Raw genomic sequence first — 22,945 nt, 5'->3', positions numbered from 1 at the left:
TTATTATTCAACAAGGATTTTTTATTGACCTTTTTGTCTTTCAGGCCGACCATCGCGGTGCAGATATACGGGTTGTTGGCTTCTTCAAGCTGGAGAAGAGATGGAGAAGAAACAGTGAAGCAGCGATACATAACTCAGCGAGTTCACACATCAACCATAGAAGCCTCCGGGTGGCGCTATTGACCCCAAAGAGATTTCCAGCTTGGATGCATCGTTACATTTACAGCAGGGTTTGTCCTATGTGAACTATTTCTTTCTTCCTCAAGTTTCATATTTTACAACTTCCTGCCATGTGACCAGTAGAGGTCCCTCACTCCATATCATGCCACATACAACTTCCTGACATGTGACCACTCGAGGTCGCTCACTCCATATCATGTCATATATAACTTCCTGACATGTGACCACTAAAGGTCCCTCACTCCATATCATGCCACATACAACTTCCTGACATGTGACCACTAGAGGTCCCTCACTCCATATCATGCCACATACAACTTCCTGACATGTGACCACTAGAGGTCCCTCACTCCATATCATGCCACATACAACTTCCTGACATGTGACCAGTAGAGGTCCCTCACGAGTTGGCGACTCTGGGTTCAGCACTTGTTCACACTCAGTCTATGTTTGGATGTGCAGGTCAGGTTTTTGAAATGTATTCTCTAGCCTTCTGATCGTGCACTCCCCCCTCCTAGCTTCAGGTGTTTTAATTATAGTAGGTCCAATACCCCTCCACATAGAGAGAGAATTTGAGTCCAAGAAGAGGTTTCACATGTACCCATTCAGATGGAGACGTTTATTCTCAGTGAGGTAGGTCAAGCGTAGGACCTCGTATAAGAGAGATGCCTTAACGTGGCTACGAGGTACACATAAAATTGGCCATTTTTGTGCGCTAAAAGCTCTCATTTTTCATATTTCTAGTGCAGTAATGCAGTTCAAATTTCGTTTTTTCAAGTTTGCATGTTTTGGCGCTGCAGTGTGCTGCCTTATTTATTTTACATATAACTTCCTGACATGTGACCAGTAGAGGTCCCTCACTCCATATCATGCCACATACAACTTCCTGACATGTGACCACTCGAGGTCCCTCACTCCATATCATGCCACATACAACTTCCTGACATGTGACCACTAGAGGTCCCTCACTCCATATCATGCCACATACAACTTCCAGACATGTGACCACTCGAGGTCCCTCACTCCATATCATGCCACATACAACTTCCTGACATGTGACCACTAGAGGTTCCTCACTCCATATCATGCCACATACAACTTCCTGACATGTGACCACTAGAGGTCCCTCACTCCATATCATGCCACATACAACTTCCTGACATGTGACCACTAGAGGTCACTCACTCCATATCATGCCACATACAACTTCATGACATGTGACCAGTAGAGGTTCCTTGCTCCATATCATGCCACATATAACTTCTTGACATGTGACCACTAGAGGTCCCTCACTCCATATCATGCCACATACAACTTCCTGACATGTGACCACTAGAGGTCCCTCACTCCATATCATGCCACATACAACTTCCAGACATGTGACCACTCGAGGTCCCTCACTCCATATCATGCCACATACAACTTCCTGACATGTGACCACTAGAGGTTCCTCACTCCATATCATGCCACATACAACTTCCTGACATGTGACCACTAGAGGTCACTCACTCCATATCATGCCACATACAACTTCCTGACATGTGACCACTAGAGGTCACTCACTCCATATCATGCCACATACAACTTCATGACATGTGACCAGTAGAGGTTCCTTGCTCCATATCATGCCACATATAACTTCTTGACATGTGACCACTAGAGGTTCCTCACTCCATATCATGCCACATACAACTTCCTGACATGTGACCACTAGAGGTCCCTCACTCCATATCATGCCACATACAACTTCCTGCCATGTGACCAGTAGAGGTCCCTCACTCCATATCATGCCACATACAACTTCCTGACATGTGACCACTAGAGGTCACTCACTCCATATCATGCCACATACAACTTCATGACATGTGACCAGTAGAGGTTCCTTGCTCCATATCATGCCACATATAACTTCTTGACATGTGACCACTAGAGGTTCCTCACTCCATATCATGCCACATACAACTTCCTGACATGTGACCACTAGAGGTCCCTCACTCCATATCATGCCACATACAACTTCCTGCCATGTGACCAGTAGAGGTCCCTCACTCCATATCATGCCACATACAACTTCCTGACATGTGACCACTAGAGGTCACTCACTCCATATCATGCCACATACAACTTCATGACATGTGACCAGTAGAGGTTCCTTGCTCCATATCATGCCACATATAACTTCTTGACATGTGACCACTAGAGGTCCCTCACTCCATATCATGCCACATACAACTTCCTGACATGTGACCAGTAGAGGTCCCTCACTCCATATCATGCCACCTACAACTTCCTGACATGTGACCACTAGAGGTCCCTCACTCCATATCATGCCACATACGACTTCCTGACATGTGACCACTAGAGGTCCCTCACTCCATATCATGCCACATACAACTTCCAGACATGTGACCACTCGAGGTCCCTCACTCCATATCATGCCACATACAACTTCCTGACATGTGACCACTAGAGGTTCCTCACTCCATATCATGCCACATACAACTTCCTGACATGTGACCACTCGAGGTCCCTCACTCCATATCATGCCACATACAACTTCCTGACATGTGACCACTAGAGGTTCCTCACTCCATATCATGCCACATACAACTTCCTGACATGTGACCACTCGAGGTCCCTCACTCCATATCATGCCACATACAAGTTCCTGACATGTGACCACTCGAGGTCCCTCACTCCATATCATGCCACATACAACATCCTGACATGTGACCACTAGAGGTTCCTCACTCCATATCATGCCACATACAACTTCCTGACATGTGACCACTCGAGGTCCCTCACTCCATATCATGCCACATACAAGTTCCTGACATGTGACCACTAGAGGTCCCTCACTCCATATCATGCCACATACAACTTCCAGACATGTGACCACTAGAGGTTCCTCACTCCATATCATGCCACATACAACTTCCTGACATGTGACCACTCGAGGTCCCTCACTCCATATCATGCCACATACAAGTTCCTGACATGTGACCACTAGAGGTCCCTCACTCCATATCATGCCACATACAACTTCCTGACATGTGACCACTAGAGGTTCCTCACTCCATATCATGCCACATATAACTTCCTGACATGTGACCACTCGAGGTCCCTCACTCCATATCATGCCACATACAACTTCCTGACATGTGACCACTAGAGGTCCCTCACTCCATATCATGCCACATACAACTTCCTGACATGTGACCACTAGAGGTTCCTCACTCCATATCATGCCACATACAACTTCCTGACATGTGACCACTAGAGGTCCCTCACTCCATATCATGCCACATACAACTTCCTGACATGTGACCAGTAGAGGTCCCTCACTCCATATCATGCCACATACAACTTCCTGACATGTGACCACTAGAGGTCCCTCACTCCATATCATGCCACATACAACTTCCTGACATGTGACCAGTAGAGGTCCCTCACTCCATATCATGCCACCTACAACTTCCTGACATGTGACCACTAGAGGTCCCTCACTCCATATCATGCCACCTACAACTTCCTGACATGTGACCAGTAGAGGTCCCTCACTCCATATCATGCCACATACAACTTCATGACATGTGACCACTAGAGGTTCCTCACTCCATATCATGCCACATACAACTTCCTGACATGTGACCACTAAAGGTCCCTCACTCCATATCATACCACATACAACTTCCTGACATATGGAGCGAGGGACCTCTATTGGTCACGTCAGGAAGTTGTATGTGGCATGATATGGAGCGAGGGACCTCTAGTGGTCACATCATGTCACATACAACTTCCTGATATGTGACCACTAGAGGTCCCTCGCTCCATATCATGCCACATACACCGGCATCATCCTGCTCCAACCTAAGTACCTTGTCCATGAGCCATCAGAAAAAGAAATTGGAAGGAATTAGGTTGTGAACTATGAGAAGCATCAGTACGGTATTACGAGCAAAAGGCTTTGATACTGTTTCTTAATGGACAGTGCCACATACAATAGGCTGAGGTGCAGGGACTCGGCAGACTGTATGATATATGAATGGCAGCATTATATACAGCAGCTCAGCAGACAATTAAATTATAAACTTGGATAGATTGTCCCAGTAACACACGACAGGAGTGTAGCATTGTGTAGCTCCGTGGGACAGTGTTGTCACTGGCTTGGATACAGACGCTCGGCAGCACACGATCGGATCTGCAGAGCCTCGTTGTACAGACCGCCATGTCTGGACCAACCTGAATTTACAGTCTTATGGATGCTGTGAGGCTGCTTGTTTGGGTCAAGACTCCCAAAATCAGTACAGGTTTTACGGTCTGTAAAATATCTGCCTTAGGAGAAAGGTTACCAGTCACACCCACAGCATAGCACTATAATGGGAGATAAAAGGGGTTTTCCGCTTTTAGGACAATAGACCCCATTATTCTCTAAAATAACAGACAGAGCAGGTCCTCGCCCTTCGCGGGTCCTGCACCACCTCTCCATCACCACCAGCGGTGCCGTCCCGTCAACATCTCATATTACCAGTGTAGCCAATCACAGTGGCTTGTACTGTCTATAAATCGGCACATTGGCCAAGCTCGATGATTGGTTACAGAGGTGATGCTTGAGGTCGAGGTGATGTAGCGGAGAGGTGGCTCTAAACCAAGGTAGGGTGAGAAATTGCTGGGTTGGTTATTTTAGGCATTTTAGAGCATTCGTGGGTTCGTGGTCCACTTTCCTGAAAGTGATAAACCCCTTAAGAACAACAGATCAACAGCAGCTTGCTTCTGGTCTCCAGGTAGAAATCTAAAGTGAAATGTTTATAGTACGGCTAACAATGTGTCGAAAATCAAAAAAACAATAAAGAAATCACATGTAGAAGTACCATTAACTGAGCGTGGCCATTCTGGAAGGATCCACCGGAGTCTCCGTTGCCTTCTTCTTGTCGGTCAACAACGCGGCACTTCACGGCATCCTGGACCTTGAAGAAAAAGAAACAAAGATGTATTCCTTCAGAAATGACCACAGAATCTTTAGCACTGATGATCCGCCAGCCAGTGTAGAAGATCGGTCCTTTGGCATAGACTGAAAGCAGTTGGACACAATCCTTGGAGACCACAGATTTTTATTCTCATATTTTCAGGACAAATAAAGCACTTACAATTAATTTAAAATCAAATTAAATTTTTTCTTTTTCCGAGGAATCTGAAAAATTTTAATCTTTAAATGTTTTGTTCATCTCCAATATATGTCCGTCCCTTGATCAAATAAATCTACAGTGTCTCCTACTGAAAGATCTTCACGTAGTACGTTGCATTACTGCTCTAATAGAAAAGAATCTCCTTTAATGTAAAAAAAAAATACTTAAACATTTTTACTGTCTTTTTAATTAGGAAGAATCACATTTCTAAATAATGAACCCAACCAAGAATCTATAACAGCTCAAATACCAGTGATCCAATATGTTGAGACCACAGGGTCCATAGAGTAAAAATGGGACCCAACAGCATTTTTCTGATGAAATCGTAGGCTGGGGTTGTGGTTTGCACTTTTCTAAAAATTCAGTCCAGGAGAGGGTTGCGTCCTCAGGATGAGATCCCCCTTCTTCTTTGACAATGCCTGTATTCATTTAGCCTTTGTAAGGCTCTGTTCACACCGGAGAGCTATGCCAGAAATATTTCTCGAAGTACACCTCCGACTTCTTCCACTGGTTTACTTTTCAAGACTGTGGTTGGATACGCCAACAAAGTAGAGAACATATACTATTTACGGAGTAAAAACGACCAGGTTATGTAGGCCCCATGGAAACGTTCCAAAATATGAACAATGAGTTTCGCGGCAACAACGTCAAAGTAGTGATAAGGCACACCAATATAGAAGTTTCTACAAGATCATGTTATATTACTTAGAGATAAAGATGGGCAAACATTTTTGCAGGACCTTGGTTTACCAAACACGTGGGTATCCGACCAGGTTCCTGAGGACTTTGACTTCTAAACTGTCATGACGTCACATGATACCAAACCACGTGGCCTCTCGCAACGTTACAAAGTAGCAAAAACCTTGTAAATGCCAGGAGAGCCTAGGATGCTGGAAATCAGTTGAATAGAATTGAAGCTTGAGGAAGTTTGGAGGACCATGGACTGGCAGCCACAAATTAATGACATGGACATTCCATTGGCGGTGAGGAAGTTTTCAGGACCTAGGACCATCTGCCACAAATCACCAATATGGACACCTGACCAGTGTCCAGTGAATCTTTTTGCCCAGAATCATGTGTATCATTAAGATCATGCACGAAAAAGACGAGAATATCGTGATTAAAGCTTGTACAACTTTTTGAAAGACTACAGATGTAAGATTCTTACCTCTCTTCTCAGGATACAATGAACCATGACAATGACAAAACCTTCCAAAGAGTCAAAAACAGCAAACAAGATCTGGAAGAGTGCCGAGCGCCGGTCTGTGATTGCAAGGACCGCAGACATCCACGTCAATGCCAAGAGGGGAAGGACAACACATGAGCTCCATAATGATGCCCTACAAAGGGAACATGATGACATATGTTAGGGTTCGTAATGTTCGCTAACAGAACACTCACCACAGTGATCCACATGTGACATATGACTCCACCAAAAAAATACAAAAACACCTCAAGGTAGATTGATAGACCATCCATCATCACAATACAATACCCTGGTTTCTTCATCACTCGTGATTGATAAAAAGAGTACTAGAGTACGGAGATAGATTCTGTACGAACAAGCCTTGGGTTTGTTAAAGTCCTGATATATAAAGCAAAAAATTTACAAAAATTTAGAAGACCTCTAAAACTACATAAGGCTTTTCATCAGATCCTACAAAAATGGTCTGAAGCTTGTGGTGTGGACCTGTGTGGGGTTAGTAAAACTAGAAGTTTTGGTCGGAGTTTTCAAGATAAAAGAACATTTTTGAGTCTCTGCCACCAAACGGAATTTACTATCGGGATCCAGCCAATGGGAAGTTTGGCATGGATATCTTCTCCCATTCAGAGATCTTTCCGACAGCAATATTTGGAACCAAGAAAGGTGCATAAACCTCCATCTACCTCATTCAATGTCTCAAAAAACATTCGAACGTTTTCAACAGCGTCTTCTGTGATTAATAGGGTTGGTAGGAAATTATTTCGAACTCCAAATTTTCACTTTTTGGGGAGGAAATTTCTTTTAACCTAAGTTTCTTCAAAAGTATTGAAGTATGAAAGAGTGAGAACACTGTGAAATGGAAGTCACTAGAATATGAAATATCCTCATCTTATTTTCACTAAAAAAATAAAAAAATTGTTTCCAACATACGGCTTTGCCGGCTGTTTAAGAACGACTAATCCCAACATTGTGGGAGTTGTTGCTTCTCATCAGGTGGAAAGCTGTAGGTTACAGACTAGGAATATAAAAGGATGATGTACGTGATAACATTTGATAGAAAAACTGGATCTATTGCTACATCTGTTTCTGAACACATCAAAAAATTGGTTAAAGAAAAAAAAAAAAAACAATTTTGGACCAAAAACTAAAAAGGCATTGAACCCAAAATAAAAAGCGCTGTAAAGATAAATGTCTTATATATTAAAATGTTAAAGTATTGATAAAAATATATATTTTCAATGAAGATATATGTAAAATGTGGATTTTTTACTTTTACCATAAAATTGGTAACTTTTTGTCTGGAGACAAGACATTTGGAGAATTTGACCTATTTTGGTTTTATCCATGTATCAAACACAACATAATGAAACCTCCTGGTTTTTTGTTCTAATTAAACTAAATTCTATATTATTTTTCGAAGACATTGCAAAAAAATTTGGTCTTTTGGCCCATTTTCTAATAAAGGAATAAAAATATGAAAAATTTTATATTTTGTTGTTTTCGAAGGCCAACAAAAACAAAAATTTTGCTAACATTTTACTCCTTTAGAACAAAATAAATTAATACAATTTTTTTTTTTTTACGGTGGGGACGGAATGAATATTGCCTTCTCTGATAGTAGTGTTTCCAAAAAATACCTTTCATGATTGAGAAAAAAAAAGTTAAGGCACATCCGGCATGTGATGCATTTCATCAGATCAACACACACATAAAGGGGTCCTCCAGGAGTCCGGTGATGCAGAGCCATAGCTAGACTTTCCTTCACCTGGGGCAAAGATTCAGTTTCCTTAGGGTACGAGCACACGATGGTCTCTAAGAGATCAATGGAGCCGCCAAAGTTTTCCTTGATGAAGCCGCATTAAGAAAAAGTCGTTGGTCAATTTTTGTCGGAATCTGCTTGAAACCGATGTTGTATGTTGTTTTTTATATATATGGGAAAAAGCGTTTTTTGGAGAACTTTCTTGAACGGAAACTCAAAAACAAATTGAAGAGTTAAAAAAACCAAGAGTTTCGATTAGAAAGTTGGAGAGTTTCTGCTCCGAAAACTCGGAAAAATACAACAACTCATGTTTAGCCCTGCGTCTAATCACAACACCATGGTCAAGACAAAATGGCGCACGGTCCATACCTAGCTACACCTCTAGACATAGTCTTAGCTTCTAAAAAATCAAAAAAGAGAACTCTCCTTCAGCAGACCGTCAATTTTTCACTAATTTTTTACATTTCCAGGACTCCTAAAAGAATGACTTGAAATGTGTTTATGTACTCTTGGAGGACCCCCTTAAAAAAAAAATCAAATGGTTTTATGAAACATTCACCCATGATTGAAATTACAGATTACTTTCAGTACAAAATGTCATCGATAAAAGGTCATTTTGCTTTCGGCACTCTGTTCCAAATTTGTCAAGATTCTCAACATTTTCATAATGGCAGGAAATTTCAGTAGGGTTGTACAATAAAAAGGGGAGAAATAATAAAAAAAAAATAAATAAAAAAAAAAATATATATATTTGTATATTAGCCCACTGGCAGGAAGAAATCTGCCATAGTCACCATAGCTGTCGCAAATGAAGTTAATAAACGTGACATACAAAAGCATGCAGAAACAAAAACAGAAAGAAGAAAAAAAAGAAAAGGGGCAAAACTGATGGATGGGGAAAGTTAATAGCTCAGATGCTGAACTGCTCCCTAATCCTGGTCATAGACATCGATGATTCTCCACGTTCTGACCAATGGGGCGAATATTGGATTTTGTATTTATTTTTTTCATTCAAAAGCACAAAGAATGTAACGACCAATAAACGTAACCGTGCTACAACGTAAAGTTTTAGAAACACTTGTCAACTAAAATTTTGCAAATTGTCAAAACAAAAAATTGCAATGGGCAACGTTGCGGTATATGGTCCATCGATCACCCGATCACAAGAATGGGGCTCTTATAGGACGTGTTCGATCGGAGCGGTGGACGGGTGATAACGTGCCCAGAAGGACCATATGTATTTCTTATTCTTTATGAAGAATTAATTTCATATTGTGGAGTCCGATTCCAGACCAAAATGAGAGAATTCTTCTAACTAGAAATTGGGGCAGAACTGCAGGGTCTGATATGTTCATGTCGGTATTTTTGTCAGCCGTGCTTAACAGCTGATATTTTCCCTTTAAATGTGGCATATCTCAGACACCGCTGTAAAACCTTTACTGGCCTCTCTAGGATTTATGAGGACATTAAAATACACACTTATAAGTCATTCACGGATAGATTTCATGACAGATTGTAAATCAGACTTGTCTGATAGAAGTGTACATTAAATATTATTAGCCCTACAAACCAAGGGGCAATATTCAGCATTTTTGATATGAACGATGAATATTATTTACTAGATAGAGAAAATGTTACAATACAACGTACACAAAATATAACTGCTATAATACTGCCTTATATGTACAAGAATATAACTACTATAATACTGCTCCTATGTACAAGAATATAACTACTATAATACTGCCCCTATGTACAAGAATATAACTGCTATAATACTGCCCCTATGTACAAGAATAGAACTACTATAATACTGCTCCTATGTGCAAGAATATAACTACTATAATACTGCCCCTATGTACAAGAATATAACTACTATAATACTGCTCCTATGTACAAGAATATAACTACTATAATACTGCTCCTATATACAAGAATATAACTACTATAATACTGCCCCTATGTACAAGAATATAACTACTATAATACTGCCCCTATGTACAAGAATATAACTACTATAATACTGCTCCTATGTACAAGAATATAACTACTATAATACTGCCCCTATGTACAAGAATATAACTACTATAATACTGCTCCTATGTACAAGAATATAACTACTATAATACTGCCCCTATGTACAAGAATATAACTACTATAATACTGCCCCTATGTACAAGAATATAACTACTATAATACTGCACCTATGTACAAGAATATCACTACTATAATACTGCTCCTTTGTACAAGAATATAACTACTATAATACTGCTCCTATGTACAAGAATATCACTACTATAATACTGCCCCTATGTACAAGAATATAACTACTATAATACTGCTCCCTATGTACAAGAATATCACTACTATAATACTGCCCCTATGTACAAGAATATAACTACTATAATACTGCCCTTATGTACAAGAATATAACTACTATAATACTGCCCCTATGTACAAGAATATAACTACTATAATACTGCCCCTATGTACAAGAATATAACTACTATAATACTGCCCCCTATGTACAAGAATATAACTACTATAATATTGCCCCCTATGTACAAGAATATAACCACTATAATACTGCCCCTATGTACAAGAATATAACTACTATAATACTGCCCTTATGTACAAGAATATAACTACTATAATACTGCCCCTATGTACAGGAATATAACCACTATAATACTGCCCCTATGTACAAGAATATAACTACTATAATACTGCCCCTATGTACAAGAATATAACTACTATAATACTGCCCCCTATGTACAAGAATATAACTACTATAATATTGCCCCCTATGTACAAGAATATAACCACTATAATACTGCCCCTATGTACAAGAATATAACCACTATAATACTGCCCCTATGTACAAGAATATAACCACTATAATACTGCCCCTATGTACAAGAATATCACTACTATAATACTGCCCCCTATGTACAAGAATATCACTACTATAATACTGCCCCTATGTACAAGAATATAACTACTATAATACTGCCCCTATGTACAAGAATATAACTACTATAATACTGCCCCTATGTACAGGAATATAACCACTATAATACTGCCCCTATGTACAGGAATATAACCACTATAATACTGTCCCCTATGTACAAGAATATAACTACTATAATACTGCCCCCTATGTACAAGAATATCACTACTATAATACTGCCCCCTATGTACAAGAATATCACTACTATAATACTGCCCCTATGTACAAGAATATAACTACTATAATACTGCCCCTATGTACAAGAATATAACTACTATAATACTGCCCCTATGTACAGGAATATAACCACTATAATACTGCCCCCTATGTACAAGAATATAACTACTATAATACTGCCCCTATGTACAAGAATATAACCACTATAATACTGCCCCTATGTACAAGAATATAACTACTATAATACTGCCCCTATGTACAAGAATATAACTACTATAATACTGCCCCTATGTACAGGAATATAACTACTATAATACTGCCCCCTATGTACAAGAATATAACTACTATAATACTGCCCCCTATGTACAAGAATATAACTACTATAATACTGCCCCTATGTACAAGAATATAACTACTATAATACTGCCCCTATGTACAAGAATATAACTACTATAATACTGCCCCTATGTACAGGAATATAACCACTATAATACTGCCCCTATGTACAGTAGTATCTCTGCGGTATTAGAATTATTACAGTATCCCTGGTTTCCCTTTATGGCTACTGACTTCCCTTCATTATACACGTTGTATCTTGCGTTAATCTGACATATGAACAGCGGAGAACAATAAATCCGCTTTGACCATAGGAAGCTGCGGACTAATAACATTTGCCCTGAGCCTTCAGTCCGGGGAATTTGTAAAGGACGATTTCGCGTTGAATTGGGGCCAGTGTTGAAGTCACGGTGAAGGAGACAGCAAAGTTAATTGTGATATTCTCGGACATTGTGTCACAATGGAGACATAACTACAGCAATTGTGGAGGAAACATTTTAGGAGATGGAGTCAATTCTGCGTTAGATAGCAGCAGGTAATGGTCCGTCGCTGCCGTATAAACGCTAAAGCGCAGCTAAAAAAAAACATTTCCCTGTCAAAACCTGCAATTTCACTGCCATTTTCTCTATTATGTCCGATGAACAGCAGGAAATATGGTCTGGAAATGATTTGAAGCCTTTTTTGCAGTTCTCAAAGGAGAAATGTAAGCAGGTACTGTACAGGGGTCTGCGTGAGGCTTCGGGAACGAGCAAACCATTAATTACCGACCACTAAATTATCAATATGCAAACATCAAATGTCGGGTATGAAGATGGCGGCGGAGAATTGTAACCGCAGAGACACTGGATGATGGGAGCACTGGGGGAAGAGCAAGGATTTATTGTAATAACATCTATTAAGTATGAAGACACATACACACATATACACGCAAACACATACACACATATATACAAGTAAACACATCCATGCTTTGTTATATACACGTTTACTTCCTTTGTGTGTATTGGAACAACACAAAAAAAAAACAAGAAAGAAAAAAAAGGAATATTGGACATCATTTCACACAAAACCCCCAAAATGGGCTGGACAAAATTGTTGGTATTTTTTCAAAACAACTTTGTTTCAAGAATGTGATGCTCGTTCGCACTCGCCCGTGGCAAGTAACAGGTGTGGGCGATATGAAAATCCCACCTGACACCAGAAAGAAAGAAGAGAAGCGGACTAAATTTTTGCATCGTTTGTCAGTGTGGAGAACAGAAAGAGGAGAAGAGAACTGTCTGAGGACATGAAAACAAAAATTGTTGTATAAGCTCAAGGTTACTAGTCCATCTTCAAAGATCTTGATGTTCCTTTGTCCACGGTGCATAACACAACAAAGAAGTTTACAACCCATTGTACTGCAGCTAATCTCCTTGGATGGAGATGGCAGAGAAAAATTGATGAAATGTTGCAACGCAGGATAGTCCGCATGGTGGATAAGCAGCCCCAATCAAGGTCCAAAGAAATTCATGCTGCCCTACAGGTTCAGGTTGCATCAGTGTCAGCGCAAACTATCCATCCACATTTGAATGAAATGAAGTGTTATGGTAGGAGACCCAGGGGGACCCCACTGCTGACACAGAGACATAAAAAAGCTAGACTGCAATTTGCTAAAATGTACGTGAGAAAGACACAATCCTTCTGGGAAAGAGTCTTGTGGACAAATGAGACCAAGATGGAGCTTTTTGGTGAAGCACATCATTCTACTATTTACCAAAAACGGAATGAGTCTAAAAAGAAAAGAACACAGTACCTACAGTCAAATATGGTGGAGGTTAAGAGATGTTTTGGGGTTGTTTTGCTGCCTCTGGCACTGAGTGCCTTAACTGTGCGCAAAGCATCAGGAAATTTTTAGATTACCAAAGGAATTTGGGTCGCAATGTAGTGTCCAGTGCCAGAAAGCTGGGTTTGCGTCATAGGTTATTTTGATGGTTATAAGAAGTGATTGATTAGAGTAATTTATTCCAAAGGGTGTACAACCAAATATTAAGTTTAGGGTGCCAACAATTTGGTCTAGCCCATTTTGTTTGTTTTTTTGTGAAATTATGACCAGTTTGCCTTTTTTCCGCTGTCTTTTTGTTTTGTTCCAATACACACAAAGGAAATAAACCTGCGAGTAACAAAACATGGGGAATTGTGATAATTTTCTAAGAGAAATAGTTTATTTTCTTTAACAATTATAAGGGTGCCAACACTTGCGGCCATAACTGTATAACATGCAAACACATACACACATATATACACGGAAACACATGCATATACACATGCAAACACATACACACATATATACACGGAAACACATGGAAACACATACACACAAATAAACACAATTACACACATACTAAGATCTATGTATACACAGATCAATATAACATACACAAACATATGTATACACACATACTGGGACAAACACACATATATTCTTGCTTGTACAAACATACTGAGACAAACACACAGACAAACATCCACACATATACATACAAACACACACACACACATGTACATGCTTACACACATACATAGATATAACATACACAAACATATACACACATATGTACACTCTTACATAATGAGACAAACATATATACAGATGGCTATAACATACATCTACTATATAATTGTCTAAGGGTCACTTCCGTCTGTCCTTCTGTCTGTCTGTCACGGTTATTCATTCGCTGATTGGTCTCGCCAGCTGCCTGGCATGGCTGCCGCGACCAATCAGCGACTGCCACAGTCCGGAAGAAAATGGCCGCTCCTTACTCCCTGCAGTCAGTGGCCGGCGCCCGCGCCATACTCCGCTCCAGTCACCGCTAACACAGGGTTAATGCCGGCAGTAACGGATCGAGTTATGCCGTGGGTAACGCACTCCGTTACCGCCGCTATTAACCCTGTGTGTCCCCAACCTTTTAGTATTGATGCTGCCTATGCGGCATCAATAGAAAAAAAGGAATGTTAAAATAGTAAAAAAAATAAAAAACCTGCTATACTCACCCTCCGTGGCCCGACGAGCCGCTCGCGCCTGCCGTCATCTTCCTTTCCCAGCGATGCATTGCGAAATTACCCAGAAGACCTAGTGGTCTCACGAGACCGCTAAGTCATCTGGGTAATTTCGCAATGCATCCTGGGGACGCAAGATGGCGGCAGTCGCGCGCTCATCGGCACAGCGCCGTTGGATCCCAGGAGGCGGACAGACGGGACGCTGAGGAGCAGCGACGAGAATGGTGAGTATGTTAAACTACAAGGGGCCCTCGGATCGTTAGGTGAGTATGTTTATTTTTTATTTTTTAACCTGTGGCATACGTGGCTCGGTAATACACTACGTCACTGGGCAATATACTACGTAACTGGGCAATATACTACGTCACTGGGCAATATACTACATGGCTCGGTAATATACTACGTCACTGGGCAATATACTACGTAACTGGGCAATATACTACGTGGCTGGCCAATATACTACGTGGCTGGGCAATATACTACGTCACTGGGCAATATACTACGTCACTGGGCAATATACTACGTCACTGGGCAATATACTACGTAACTGGGCAATATACTACGTGGCTGGCCAATATACTACGTGGCTGGGCAATATACTACGTCACTGGGCAATATACTACGTGGCTGGGCAATATACTACGTCACTGGGCAATATCCTACGTGGCTGGGCAATATACTACGTCACTGGGCAATATACTACGTGGCTGGGCAATATACTACGTCACTGGGCAATATACTACGTGACTGGGCAATATACTACGTGGCTGGCCAATATACTACGTGGCTGGGAAATATACTATGTGGCTGGGCAACATACTACGTGACTGGGCAATATACTACGTGGACATGCATATTCTAGAATACCCGATGCGTTAGAATCAGGCCACCATCTAGTGAATACATATGTAGACACATACTGAGATAAACACATATAAACTCCCTGATCAATGCAGGATTCCCTAACTCATCTCAGACTGAGGTCTGTACAGCCTCTGTGTGAAGACTTCCATTGACGGAGAACTCACCACCTCTCGTGGCCGCCTGTTCCACTCATTGATCACCCTCAATGTCAAAAAGTGTTTTCTAACATCTAATCTGTATCTCCTCCCTTTCAGTTTCATCCCATTGCTTCTCGTGTTCCCATGTGCAAATGAGAATAATGGTCCCTCTACACTGTGACAGCTTTTCAGATATTTGTAGACAGCTATTAAGTCTCCTCTCAGTCTTCTATTTTGCAGGCTAAACATTCTAAGATCTTTTAACCGTTCCTCGCAGGACATACTTTGCAATCCGCTCACCATCCTGGTCACTCTTCTCTGAACTTGCTCCAGTTTTTCAATGTCTTTTTAAAAATGTGGCGCCCATAACTGGACACATTATTCCAGCTGAGGCCTGACCAAGGAGGAGTAGAGGGAGATAATTACTTCAGGTGGTCTACACTCTATGCTTCTCTTAATACATCCTACAACTGTGTTTGCCCTTTTTGCTGCTGCATCACACTGTTGACTCATGTGCAGTCTGTGATATATTAGTATGTCCAAGTCTTTTTCACATGTGCTCTTGCTTAGTTCTATTTCTCCCATTCTGTAGATGTAATTTTTGTTTTCTTGCCCAGATGTAGAATCTTGTATTTCTCCCTGTTAAATACCATTCTATAAGTCACTGCCCATTGTTCAAGCTTATCTAGATCCTTCTTAATCTATTCTGTCATCTCTAGGGTTAGCTATTCCTCCTAGCTTTATGCAAATTTGATCAGTTTACCTTCAGTTCCCTTATCTAGATCATCTATAAAAATGTTGACCAACACTGGGGCCAGGACAGTACATGGACACATACAGTACAGACCAAAAGTTTGGACACACCTCATTTAAAGATTTTTCTGTATTTTCATGACTACGATAATTGTACAATCACACTGAAGGCATCAAAACTATGAATTAACACATGTGGAACTATATACTTAACAACAAAGTGTGAAACAACTGAAATTATGTCTTATATTCTAGGCTCTTCAAAGTAGCCACCTTTTGCTTTGATGACTGCTTTGCACACTCTTTCCGGGATATGACTCGCTCCAAATCCTCCAAATTCCCTGGAAAACATATATTACACTAACTCTATTCTTACACAATAATTTTCATGCTGTCACTCACTATCTGTAGAGTATCTTCAGCATTTTATGCCGTTCTCATTCTATAGATTCGCTTTGACGTCTTCTCACTATCCAGATTCGCCATATACATGTGATAGATACATACAATTCACAGCTACATAGTTACGTTCACATACTCCGTTGCCCATAGATGCTGCATATACACACACACAACATGCATGGATGTATGAACACCCAGATACATTTACATACTTTCATGCCGGGAGTTTGGATACTCATCACTTTACGACTTTTGCATCCACACGTCACATTGAGCTGTAACTTTAGCACAATCGCGGCATGAATCTTGTTCACTCCTGCTCAAGTAAGGAGTTGTGAAAATCTTCACTAAATCTAAACCTAAATTTGAGACTCTCGAATCGTTTGACCGAATGGGATAATAAAATGATACTTCCGGCAACTCAAGTCTCCTTATCCACCTGCGCAAAGCACCTAAAGCTAAAATTATGGTGGAAACCAAATACCTAAACCCACCGTTCGGAACATTATCACCAAATGTTCCCCAGGTCGACAAATACAAACAAAAAATAAAAAAAAAGTGTTCACGAATAAACCTAAAAACTGCAGCTTTACTCCGAGCTCGATATTCCGAAACAAAAAAAAAGGAAATTCAACATCAATCATTAACAGGGAAGTTGTTCATGACCGAAAGATACCCGACAAGTTCAGAAAGTGAACTGTATGTTATATTCAATACCGACAGAAGCAAAAAAAAAACAGATTAAAGTGTAAAATCAAAGTTCTTTGAAGCTCAGACTCACAAAGAATTTAATAGCAACAGAGCAGCCAAGCAAAGAAAAGACAAAAACAAACACGAAAAACATCAGGGTAAAGTGTAAAAAACACAAACAAACATAAAAAAGCTACAATCTACAGTACACCAGATATCAACAAAAAGATTCCATCAGACAACAAGAAAAGAGAGAGAAAACTCCCTTCTTAATTTCGCCATGTCAGCAAAATAACCATTTTTTTTTTAAACAAAAATAAAATAAAATTTTCAAGCAAACTTCTGGCCAACATCGAGTAACTATTACCAAAGTACTGGGCAGCAGATAACACAGTAAGAGTCTAGCAAATGTAATGGAGTAGCGCTTTTTATTTTTTTTTAATAATTCAAGGTGATAAAATTAAAGAAACGGATAAAATGATTTTAAATTAGAATAATGAGAATTTTCACGAATTTAGTAGAGAAGCTAATTTTAATAATTGAGGTAGTAATTATTTATGACTTTTTTTTAAAACATTTTTGGATTCAATTATTTAAATTTTTCATTTTTGTATTTTTTTTTTACTCCCGGGCAATATATAAAATGAAATATCCTAATTTATGGGCTTAAAAAAAATCAACTAATATATCTCTATAGGGAAACCAGCAAAAATGGATTAATGAGTCAAGGGGTCCAGAAAAATGAAATAAAGCCCTAATAAAATTAATGAGGCTGCTAATTTATAGTTTCAAGATAGCAAAAGAAAAAGTTTCCACAATAAAAAAAAACTCTAATATTTTTTATAAACACTTCTCTGTTCCGTTCCTCCATGATCAGACAGTAGGAACGTTTGTAAATAGTGTCTGATTGCACAGCAGTTCAAAGCAGCTTCTAAAAGAGCATGAACTAAGTAGTTAAACAGCACTTTTAGCTGGTCGTGTGGGAGGGAAGAAATCAAATTTTTTTTTTGCAATGCCTGTAGGTTTAATTATATATAGAAAAAAAAATGACATTTACTCTTTAAATACATTGGATTAGTGCAATTGTGCTAATCCTTTTGTGAATCCATGACTGTGCAAACTGCAACTGCAGGAATTACAATTTATCCGATCCATTTGAACGTTCCCTAAATGCCCAAAGTTTTCCAGCGTGTCTGCTTCCTAACTTTGGGCATTTAGGCTGCACCGTGGCGGTGAGGCTGCACCGTGTCGGGGAGGCTGCACTTTACCGGTGAGGCTGCACCGTGTCGGGGAGGCTGCACTGTGCCGGTGAGGCTGCACTGTGTTGGTGAGGCTGTATGCGGTGAGAGGGGAGAGGTGCCCTACAGCCGAAAAGGAGAGGTGAATGAAATTTTTTAAATTTGACACGTTGGCTGGAAAAATTATTTATTATGTGGAGTTTATTATCTGTCTGCGGACCCCACATGAATGGAGGACGATACTGTTTTTGGTAGCAAAACCGACCCTGTAGAGCAGACTATTCCTTTATTAAAGCAACTGTGAAACCATCTTCACGGCACGGGGGAGACAAGAAACAAAGAGAGGTGAGCGGGGAGAGGACAACAGCCGTTTCGCGCCAACACCGGCGCTTCTGCGGGTCCACACAGTGTTAGGCTCGGCTGCTCCATTAGTGACTCCACACTTTATCTCGCTGCTGGGCTGTGCTGCTTTCCTTTTTTCTTTTTGTGCATTGGACGATACTGTTTTTGTCAGATTTTATTTTTTTATACATAAAATTGACTTAATTTATAAGCAGCTACTCCATCTACATATTGTGCGTACATCTTTCCTACAACAAACTCAACAAACTGACCGACAGAATGACTGTCCTGGCACAGATAAGCACAAATGCCCATTCACGTCACAAGGCCTTGCGGTTAGAGGACGCATACCTTCTGCATCGAGTGGGCTTGGTATGCACTTCTGCTACAGGTTTCTGTTTGTTTGTACTATCCACCTGATGAGCGCTGTAAAAAACAACACCACTCCATAAAAAGCAGAATCATAGCACCGACCATCTCATATGACGCTAAACCCTACCTCAACCTGGATGACCAATTTTTAAATTATTCATAACAATATACTAGGTGGGCTAATTAACTACTTTCCTATTCCCTTCCCCCCCCCAAAATTAAAAAAAAATAGAAAGACTCAAAATATGCCACCTACACCCTCCAATATTCTCATTCTCTGTGCTAACCAATAGGAGTCCTCATGCACATTTAGAAGTCTATGACTTCCATATATAGGGATCAAATATACCATTTTACATAAACCTGGACCTGACATGTGCATAGAGCATGTGGACACATCCACTGTAAATCTACGACATCTAATTTTAGGGGCGTGCAGATGTATCAATCATATTTAGATCTGAGGGGGTCCAAATACTACTTCGCCAAATTGGTTAGACACTAGTATTATAAATGGTTCCCAGGAGGACCTGGTTACCGAATTTGAATTTTGACCCAAGAGCTTCAAGTTAGATTTTTAGTAAATGTATAAATGGATCAAAAAGAAGTACTAGACTAAATTCTTACATCTGATATGTTTAGGCATGCATGGTAGGGAAGGCACATGGGTCATTGTTTTAGGGCCTCCATTATCTTGGGGATCTCTATCTTCAACCTCTTTGCCAAGAATGGTTCTTCTAATCTGGTTCTGAAAATCGCAACTAGATTGGAAGAAACCATTATTCATCTAGGTCAAAGCATAATTTCATCCTGTCGTTGATCTCGAGTCCCCTTTGAACAAACGCCAGTGTGATGTGATGACTTCATCTCTACAGGAAGCTGAACCCAGCTTGGTGAAGAAGTTGGGTCCAAGTCCCAAATTTTGGTGGTGAAGAAGTTGGGTCCAAGTCCCAAATTTTGGTAACTGCCTCCATCAACATTCTATCCATCCTTGAATACATCAGTTTCTATAAAAATTAATCTTGACCCCAACATCTCCTGGAAACATTTTAGAACGTAGGGGAATGAGAACAGTTTTAATTTACTAGTTTTCACTCTTTTATAATTTACAAATTAAGTATCTAATCATTTGATATAAACGTTTAATGCCTATTCTAAGTTGATATAGAAATGAGAGCTCAACTTAACTTACGAAACTTGTATTTTTTTTTACTTTTAATGCTTATGCTTTACTGACGTAGAAATGAGATCAAAAACTTAAGAAACTTGTATTTCTAAAATCTTTCGTTTTGGGTACTTTGTATATATATCGACAGTCACACAGCACAAACAATGGGAATCCAAAATTAAAAACACACATACACACAGTCGTTGGTCATCTACACCATAAAGATGAGATGAACATGGAGAGATACGATATGTTCCATACAAAGCATTAATCTTTATTACATCAATAAAGTTCAATGCACATGCCTCCAACAAGACCTTATGATGTCTTCCAAGAAAGCACAAAAAAAGCCACCATTGATCACCATGATAACAATACGGAGAACCAAAGTCTTGATCCTTGTTTTACAATGAATCCCCAATTGTATCCCTTGCATGTGTCAGCGGTGGTCATAATAATTTGGTACGACTTTGGAAACAGCAAGTGAACCCCAAAAATGTTCTAGGACAGATGTTAATGAACGTACATTTTGAACATTGCATGGCTGTTGAGCGCAAAAGTAAAATAAAATACATACAAAGTTTAGAAAGCAATTAAAAGGAGGGCAATGATACAGGAAAAAAAAAAATAACGGATCAAAACAAACAAATGTACAAAGAAAAGAAAGAGAAAACAAAGAAGACGAAAATTAGAAAAACTAACATGGCGTTACTGGTGGCTGTGGCCGATACTTCTGCTGAGGAGACTACGCCACACTTGGAACATTTGAGGGTCATGCCATATAGAGGCATTGTCATCTGACTGCAATTAAAATCAAAAATACTGAAACAAAAACAAAAGATTTGCTTTGAAAACAGAAAATAAAGACCAGTATCTACTGACAACCAACATTTCGGGTCTTAAAGAAGAACCAAACCAAAACATTTTGTTTACTCGTGGTTTCTCATCATTTGCTTATCGGAGGCTGCCAGAATTTTAGATATCTCGAGACATTACATAAATAGAAGAAAAGTTGGGCTGTAACAAAAACCTCATAAAATGGAATCTATAATTTTATGATTAAAAAAACATACCTAAAAAAAAAGATAGAAACCATGAACACATGAAGCAAAAACACACAAACTTTGATGGAAATGACTAATGAATTAGAACATACAGTTGTTGTTTTTGAATGGTTTTGAGTTGTGAGTTTTATGGAAAACCAACTTTTCTTCTGTCGGGTAACCATTGGGAATTATTTTTTGCTCACCAAAGAGACACAAAATTACAACAACCTCCAAAGCAGCAAAATCTGAAATGAAAATTCCAAGCTATAGAACATCTTCAGTAACCATTATGATTTAATCTCAATTAAACATTTAGATTTAACTTCAGAATTTAGCAGATTTTTTTGAGTTTGGTTCCACTTTAAGTCTGGTAAAGCTACAGATCTTAAAGTTCCATCAGATTCAAATCTTGGCGGCTCACCAATGGGATTGGGGAATTTAATATTGAAGAGACCAAGCAACTCTGTTGCTGAAAAAAATTGAGAAGAACACACAACTTCCCTAAAAAACCAGGCGGTTTTATGTAGAAGAAAATACAGGTTGACGCTTACGTAAAGGCTCTGGATATTGGGAATTTGTAGACATTTTTAGGGTTGATTATAGAATTGATGAGTCCCTATTAATATTTAAAATTTAATTTAGAAGTAGATATGGTAGAATCCAGTAATTACGGGAAAAAATTGCAGCAATTCAAGCAAATGCTCATCAATTATTGGAAAAGACTTTTCAAAATCTCGTTAATTTTTTAAACTCTCTGCTGGTCAGTTGGATTAATCTCTGTTCCAGAATTTTATATTTAAAGATTAAATACATTTTCATTTTTTTGTTTTAAAATTTATGTTGTGAAACTTTGCAAATCACTTTATTAGGGGAAAAATTACATGTAAGTGGCTTAGAAACCCCAACTTTTCTATGGTCTCTGCTATGATATCAGAACGTAAGCATTTGGAATACCGATGGTGGCAGTGATAGGTAACTTATACTTGCAAAAGAAGAGTCCTGTGCACCATTCTGCTGTCCAAGGACACCCGATGCCAGAAGGTTG

General features: G+C 39.6%; 1 protein-coding gene across 4 annotated transcripts in view; it reads right to left on the bottom strand.

Moving 5' to 3' along the window:
• The window catches only part of LOC138643166 (adhesion G protein-coupled receptor B1-like), a 572,016-nt gene that overhangs the window by 25,481 nt on the left and 523,590 nt on the right, over positions 1–22,945 (bottom strand). For all 4 annotated transcript variants that reach the window (XM_069731992.1, XM_069731993.1, XM_069731995.1 and 1 more), the window contains 3 exons: positions 6,535–6,706; positions 5,052–5,147; positions 30–89 (listed from right to left, as the gene is read on the bottom strand). In XM_069731992.1, the coding sequence (XP_069588093.1) occupies positions 30–89; positions 5,052–5,147; positions 6,535–6,706 (328 nt within the window). The remainder of the gene's footprint in view (positions 1–29; positions 90–5,051; positions 5,148–6,534; positions 6,707–22,945) is intronic.

The sequence above is a fragment of the Ranitomeya imitator genome, chromosome 6 (assembly GCF_032444005.1).
Source record: "Ranitomeya imitator isolate aRanImi1 chromosome 6, aRanImi1.pri, whole genome shotgun sequence".
NCBI lineage: Eukaryota > Metazoa > Chordata > Amphibia > Anura > Dendrobatidae > Ranitomeya > Ranitomeya imitator.
Note: the sequence above shows the minus strand (reverse complement) of the source record. Positions and strands in the feature narration are given on the sequence as shown.